Source organism: Nelumbo lutea, chromosome 4, assembly GCF_056320005.1.
Source record: "Nelumbo lutea isolate HS-2025 chromosome 4, American lotus-T2T, whole genome shotgun sequence".
Taxonomy (NCBI): Eukaryota; Viridiplantae; Streptophyta; class Magnoliopsida; order Proteales; family Nelumbonaceae; genus Nelumbo; species Nelumbo lutea.
In genome coordinates this window covers 40124990-40132762 of record NC_142687.1, presented here as the reverse complement: position 1 = coordinate 40132762, position 7773 = coordinate 40124990, and the positions used below count along the sequence as shown (strand labels likewise).

Here is a 7773-nt window from a genome sequence, read left to right as displayed (position 1 = left end):
AAAATGCCAACCCCCACTCCCACCCCCGCCCCCTTAACGCTCATTTTCCACAAAGACCCACCCTGAATATGAAGACAATGGGTTTGCTTAATTATCTTTGGGGTGGAGGAATTTATGAGAAACTTTCTAGTTATTGTAAAAAGATTCCATGCCCCCAAAAATATCCAGGTGACTCTTGGGCTTTGTTAGTTTTTCAAAATGTCACTTACTCAAGTAAATGTTTTTTAAGAAATTTATCCAGTTAAATTCACTTGTTTATGTTTTTTTGCTTTTTAGATAAATTTTGTAATGATTTTTTTATTCATAAAAAGCTAATATTAAAATAAATAAATTTGTTCCATTATGTTTTATAAATTTTCTCCTAAAATTTACCAAAAAAAGAACAATATAAAATTGGTCAATGAAAATCACTTTTCCATTAACTAACTTTCCTCCCTTTTATTTCCCAAAAAAACCAATGGGGCCTTGATATGAGCTGATAAAGGAGAGAAGGGAGCTCATCAGTGAAGATGAACCAGAAGTGGAGGACGTCTGACTTAGCTATAAATGTGAAAAGCTCTCCGATTTGAAGTTTTGGTCCAGATTGCTGACGGTTAGGAAGGTCCAATTTGGTTGTTGTTCAATGTTTCGATCTTGGTTGTTGGCTTTGTGTTGGTCTTTGTATTGGTCATTGTATTGGTTGTTGGCTTTGTGTTGGTCTTTGTATTGGTCATTGTATTGGTTGGTGCTGTTTACTGTTTAGGGGCCGAGAGTGTATTTGTCTTTTATCTTTTGAGTAGTCCTGATTTTTTGGTTGGCTGTTTCTCTTTTATGAATCCTACTTTTCCTTTCCAGTAAAAGTTTCTGTTTTATATACTATAAAAAAAATTCAAATTCCAGCACTTTGCCCTTGCCACATTAGAGCTCCGTCAAAATAGATATTGTCATGTGACTGGAATGTGCATTATTAAAGAAAGTAGAAATTTGCATAAAATATAGAAAATACAACAAAAAATATAAAGAAAAATAGAAAATTGCAGAAAATATAACAAAGAAAGAAAAAATACAATAAAAAAGAAAATTACATAAAGCATTAAAAATTGCAAAAATAAAACAAAAATACGGAAAGAAAGGAAATTGAGAAAATATATACAACAAAAATAAAGAAAATTGTAGACAAAGAAAGAAGGAGAATACAAAAAGACTGAAAAATACCATGGTGGAAGGGGCATAGTGCTGGAATCTAGAAATTCATGGTGGGTCTTTGTCGCCAATGAAAATTTGGAGGGCTTAGATCAGTACTGCCAAAATACAGGGTAGCTAGTTGTAATTTACCCTAGAATTTTTTTCCCCTGTGTGAATGAAGAAAGGGATTAAATGGCAAGATTTACATAGTGTTTCGAAGTGTTGGCATTTTTTGGGATTGATTTTCAAGAAAAAATATGTATGCTTCCAAGACCCGTTTTTTACAAAAAAGCGCTTCTGCCACATAGGCAGTGAGCAACTGTATACTGTTTAGTAAGGTGATTTTCATCACCGTTTTTCATGTATGTGTTGACAGGTAAGCATCACATAGGATACATATCAGTCAACCGTTGGGAGAAACGATTCACCAATGCATGAAACACCAAATTTAGCGTTTCATGCATCGATGGAGTCCCGATTTTCAAGACATGTCCGATTTTTTAATAATCGGCTGAACCAAACAATGAGATACATGGGCGTTTGTTGAAATGCCTATGTGGACCTAACGTGGCACCACTGTTTTTGAAAAACAGCTGCAGTTCCAAACATCCCCTTAAAAAACCACAAATTTGGGCCATTGCACTGTTCTCTGGATTTACACAGCCCATTTTTGGAGTCCGGTTAGTGGAATTTGTAATTCCATTTCCCCGATAATTCAAACACAAGCTTGAATGGAAGCAAGATTCATAAAATTTTGTCTGAGCTGAAGGAATATATAACACCAATCAAGCAAGTAATCTTGTCCATCTAAATCAATATTTTCAAAACCGGATCGGACTGGATGGTTGGATCGGAAAAATCAGGAATCAGTCTGACTGGCTCCGTTTTATCCCAAAACCATTATTTGGCCAAAAACCATCGATTTGGTCAATGAACCATTAACCTGGACAGTCAAACCATTGAACCATTTGACCTGAGAACAGTTTTTAACCATTTTTTGATTTTTTTTTTATTTTTATGTCAAAACGGCCCATCCTATGACCAAACCGTTTGACCCAAACCCATAACGATTCCCTCTCTGGTCTGATTTTAAAAACCTTCATATAAACAACTAAATGCATAGATCATTGGTCTTCTCTGTTTATGGGTTTGGTAGACTGTCTCCCTAAACGGTGGTAGTATTTTATCACCAATTTTTTTACCCACTAATGAATTATGATTCGCCAATGGTTTCACCAAAAGTTTTGACCGAGTGAATTTTAAACAAGGCTATGTCCTAAACTTCTTCGATCAATGGTATAAATATATTGATTTGGAGTATGTCTACATATATTTCATATAGTTAGTTTACCCTGGATTCATATATAATTAGCTAGTTTATTTTGAAATGTTCTACAACTCCCTGCAGACTCTGATGTGACGACATAAATATATTGAACGCTAGCTATTCTATTTCTTGGCCCTTGACACTCTCCAAAGCATTATCTGATATAAAATGGAACAGGGAATTATTAGTCTATTTGCAACTCTCAAGATATTTTTGAATGTCAACTTTCAACAACCATAAAAAAAGTAAGCAACTCTCTAATTCTTATCAGGATAAATATCTGATTTGTCAACTTTCAACAACATTAATAAAAGGGCAGCACCTGCAACTTTCCAACTCTAGCTGAATATATGAATCATATTCTAAGCCCACTTGCTCACTAGCTTGTATCTCTACCATGGTGCTGGCTGTAGGGTTTATACGTTAGGTCTAATCCAACATTGTCTATATTGTGTTGCCCTTTTCAGCTTCTGAATGCCCTTTTAGGGTTCTCTCTACATGTGTATCAAATTTGTCGGTGGCAGTGGTTTGGGTCAAATGGGCAACCCATATTAGAAGAGGGAAACCTAAATCCTATTTACCAATATTGTCTATATTGTATAGCCCTTATCAGCCCATACCGGGTGCATTCTGTTTAATGAAAATTAAAATCCTATTGACCAAGATATATATATTCTTTTTTCAGATTTATGTATTCCTTGATTATACCCATTTCTGAGGTAGGTAAGTAACAATCTCATTTAAGGGAAAAGTTGTCAATACTTAAATAGGATAAAATTACCCATTTTAATAATAGATTTTTATGATTAAAATGGTCATTATCATATTTACCTGGAAAGTAAAAGGACATGAATAAATGCACTTGCCCGAGTAAGTATTTCCCAAGAAACACTTAAAAGAAAATGGGAGCTTAATTTAGTATGTGTTTGGTTTCGTGGTCGTTTATGGATAGAACGTTTATTTGTACATTTCCACTTTAAACGTTCTTGTTTTTTACTTTAAACATTTCCTGTTTTTGTTGTTTGATTCTTCACTTTAAACGTATTTTACTATCCACCTCAGATTAATACCCATTAAAGTGTGCCACATCAGCATTTGGTTTCAAGAAACACTGGGGTGTTGGGGAAACAAGAATTTGACATTTTTCCAAATGCCCCATGCACAAAAATCAAAGCGTTTCAGTTTTCTGATAAGTAGTAAAACTGAATAGTTATTTCATTTTGCTTCATATGCAATAAACACCAACCCCTATATGCAATAAACACAATGCTATATGACGCTGATATGACAGCATTTTTCAATAAACAAACCAAACACAACTTTATTCCTGTTTAACACAGAAACTTGAGCATGAGAGCGGAGCCATCAAATTCATCAACTACACAGAGAGGTTATATACTGCTCATCAGATGCATGCACCTGATTCTCTTTATAAAAGATAAGAAGGAGATGGATAAGGAAATACAGAGTGGACAAAAAACTAAACCAGCTGGGTCAACCTGGTGGTCAGGACAAACTAGTCGGTCTCATATTTTTTGCTACATCCAATACCGTCCCTGGTTCCAAGTTCTGCCTCTATTTTCCTGGTTAATCGGCATTCAACCAGCTCACCAATAGTAGTGTTTGCGTATGGTGGTCCAAATTCCACTTGCCCTCTGCTTTACTGTTTGTTTGTTTTCTTTTATGATCTTGTGAATAGTAATACCACAGGAAATAGAAAAATACTATCTAAACCAATCTAGTCACCGACCCACAAATTATCAGAATTGATTGAAGAGAGAAAGCAAACAGAAAACTTCTCCCCCATAACATAACAAACTTCAATATTAGAAAATTGATTAATTGCTTTTTTAATACATATCTCTACAAAGGACACCATCAGATTTTACTTTCAAGTATCAAAACTATGTCCTTTTCATCCACACCCACCACACTATTTGCATCACTCTATTCCAATTCATACCTCACCGATTAGGGTTTTTGACTCAGTTTGGGGTAAGCCAGGAGTGAAGTCAACTCGAGAATGATGGAGATGATTCAGGGGCTCATCTTAGAATTTAAAAGTTTATGAATTATCCTTATATGACATGCAAAATAATGAAATAATCTATTTTTTTTTATTTTTTTAGCACTAATCAATATAATATCTCAAGCTCATGCAAATATTAAAATAGTTAGTTATTATTGTATTATGAATTACCCAAAAAAGGCGAATAATATAAGATAATACATGATGTGTATCCAGGGATTATTGAGGAAAACGCCCCTTATATCACCCAACCCATCAATTCTAGAAGTCATCTGTTGGTGGGGTGGCATGAGACCTACCCATATTGATCAAGAAAAAAAAAAGATCATCAGAGAAGAGACGACATCTAACCACTCTATATATATATTTCTGAATTTAGTGATAGAAGGGGAAGAGTTAGACAGCATTTGAGAAGGAAAAATAACGAGAGAAATTAAAAAAAGAAGAAACAAATAACTGTACACTAACAAATAGCAAGCTAGTACGTACAACTGAGCAAGCTCAGATAAGATCTTTGGAGTTTCTCATACTAATTAATTCAGGCTAAGGATTGATCACAGCGTGATAAAAACAGCTGCTTACTGTTAAATTCAGATACTTGATCTACCATTACACAAAAATTCAACTGTTGGGCACACCTCAAATTGGATCGGTACTCGCTCAAATCTATCAGACAAGAAGTAGCTTCCAAACCCTCTTGAATCTCTCAAGACGTCGACCTCTGCAGTGAAAACTGCCGAGACGGGCCTGTGATCTGACAACTTACATTCTCCTCTACTGTACTGGCTTTGCTTCAATCCCTTGCCAAACCAAAGAATCCGATCGCACCTATATATAAGCACCCTCTCCACATGAATCCTGAATACTAATTGATAAATTAATTGAATTAGTCGATTGATCATGGAGATTTGGTTCTGCTACTTACCATGCAGGAGCTCGTCTCTTTTCTCCCCTTTTACCTTGAAGACACCCATAATATACGTCCGAATTTGGGCAGTATTTGTACGTGGGTCCGAATTCAATTACTCCTTCATTCCACCCTTCGAATACGTGACCCTCCGTGAGCTCAGTCCTTAGCTTTACGTTCACGAGAAATGATTTCAGAATACTGATCATTTACAGAGAATGTTGATTTCTTATAAATATATGAAGTTCATAACTGTGATCACTTAGAAGAGAATTTAGCACCTGATCGTTTTCTAATAAGACGTCCCATTCTCCTTTCTCGACTAACAATCGTGTGGTGGCCTCTGGTAAAGAAATTCTATAGTTCAAGTCTCCAAGCAAAATTACCCGGCTGCATGGGACCAGACATAATTAGTGGAAATACTTCAAGCCAGTTTCTCTAAATTTACAAGATGATTTAATTTACCCAGAACGTGTTTCAGGTGGTTTAATTTGGTTTAGCTATGAATTCAGTTTACTAATCTATTCCAAGTAATGATAAAATAATCTGGTATTAGCCCGCAAGAGAGAAAAATGGGTAGCACCATAATCACAGGAGAGAGAGAGAGAGAGAGAGAGAGAGAGAGAGAGAGAATTTTAATTTCAAACAGACAAACAGTGAAGGATTGCGCTTTATACTTTTATGTGATTTTTGTAGCAAGAATTTGTTTCTATAGATTGAATTTACATACTCGTGATCTAGAATTGTTCGTGGCAAATCAAGTGACGGACCGCGAGGAAAGCTTGTTCTAGATAATATTTCTGCAACATTTGAGTTTCTGTTCCTCTCATCTCCTTCTTTCCCTCCAGAAGCTAAATGACTACAAACAAAGCAGAAGCTTGTTTCACGCAAGTAAAATCTGACGGACACCGAGCCCTGCATACCAATATTTGGCAAATATGAGAAGCTAAAGTTTTGGAGAGAGAGAGAGAGAGAGAGAGAGAGAGTAACAAAGGTTCTTCCTCTAAGTGAAATACCTTATTTCCAAGGCAACCCATGATACCGCAACCTACGCATGAGACGCTTGGATGCCGGATATATCTGTGGAGGTCGCTTCTAACCCAGACTGAGATCAATATTCCGACCATCTTCTTACTTATGATGCATCGGAAGGTTCGTGGAACACTGCTTTCTTTCAAATTTCCATCCTTCACAGGATAAACTTTTTGTAACTCTCCGACTTTAGTCTCTTGGTATATATCAGATGGAGATATTTTCTTGTTCAGAGCTGCTCTAATTAAAGAGTTCCATTTCATAGAAATCCTACTGTTTTCAGAGCCCAGAACATTTCCAGCGTTGAGAGTCACGATCTCCTGGAACCTGAATATATGAAATGTAAACGCATATATTTTCTATCAGAGTCGATAGAAAATTAAACCAACATAATTATTGTTTTGTTTTGTATCATACCCAAGAACATAAATGTCACAAGGGTTGTTCTGTATGTTCAGCAAATCCTCCATGTTCAGATCCTCCATTGGTGCAATGGCTCCCACATTCCATGTGCTAACAAACACTCTATCCAAAGAAATCATCAGAAATTAAACAAAACCCAAGTTAGAATACACCAGATACTATCATATGGACCAATTCAAGAAATAATCAGATAAAAGTCTAGAGCTTACTCGTACTTGAATGAACACTTCCGATCACTGAATTGTGCCTTGGGGGAGGAAGAAACATGATGGGATGAGCATGGAATTTCCAGCAAGGTCTCGGTGTTGTCAGGAAAATCTGCCACAAAATTGTTGCTACCCGATCTCTTTCGTAGGATCTTATTTGCTACTAATCTAGGCCACATGACCTTACAACCACATAAGATTGAATTAGTATAATCACTACAAGCTAGGAATTAGTCAGAAAGAGATCTGAACTTAGTACTTGTGGAAATGAGAGAGAGAGATGCTCACCTCCCGCCTTCCCTGCATGGTGTTTGTGTCAATCTGCTCTTGGGGTTGTCTCGAAGAAAGAAGAGCTGGATATAGAAGTCCACAAACAGATAAACTAAGAAGAAAGACATCATGCGTGGAGAGAGATGAGGCTTAGGTGAAGGGCCCACAACTCCTCCCTCAGCCGAAGTAATATTTACAGTTCGGCAAGTTGTAACGAGAGAGGCTTTGGAGTGATATTAATGATGATGCAAGTGGGGGTTAACTGATTGGAATAATTTTCATTTGTTTATATATGGAGAGAAACAAGAAGAGATAATTGAAAACATGGGTCTCTCTACGGCCTCGGTTGTTTGTTTGCTTGTTTTGTGGAGGTTTTTGTCTGAAGATTTTATTTATAATGAAGCAGGTGGGTGGG

At 36.3% G+C, this 7773-nt stretch overlaps 1 protein-coding gene across 2 annotated transcripts; it reads right to left on the bottom strand.

Moving 5' to 3' along the window:
* Positions 1 to 4853: 4853 nt before the first annotated feature.
* Positions 4854 to 7570, bottom strand: LOC148855354 (type IV inositol polyphosphate 5-phosphatase 9-like). Of its 2 annotated transcripts, none has more exons than XM_088986554.1 (8): positions 7377 to 7570; positions 7098 to 7270; positions 6877 to 6984; positions 6444 to 6786; positions 6158 to 6342; positions 5709 to 5817; positions 5446 to 5597; positions 4854 to 5348 (listed from the first exon to the last, which is right to left on the bottom strand). In XM_088986554.1, exons 1-8 carry the CDS (start codon positions 7392 to 7394, stop codon positions 5111 to 5113), a joined length of 1326 nt encoding a protein of 441 aa, XP_088842680.1. In that variant the 5' UTR covers positions 7395 to 7570; the 3' UTR covers positions 4854 to 5110. The 2 variants fall into 2 exon arrangements, with proteins under 2 accessions (XP_088842680.1, XP_088842679.1); XM_088986553.1 differs by having other exon boundaries at positions 7092 to 7270; positions 7377 to 7522.
* Between the last annotated feature and the right edge of the window lie 203 nt (positions 7571 to 7773).

Excerpts from the sequence above, each read along its gene's own strand:
- LOC148855354 (XM_088986553.1), bottom strand. Across the intron at positions 6,787-6,876 it reads TGTGACATTTATGTTCTTGG|GTTCCAGGAGATCGTGACTC; the intron begins GTATGATACAAA and ends TCATATATTCAG. Across the intron at positions 6,343-6,443 it reads TGGGTTGCCTTGGAAATAAG|GGCTCGGTGTCCGTCAGATT; the intron begins GTATTTCACTTA and ends ATTGGTATGCAG.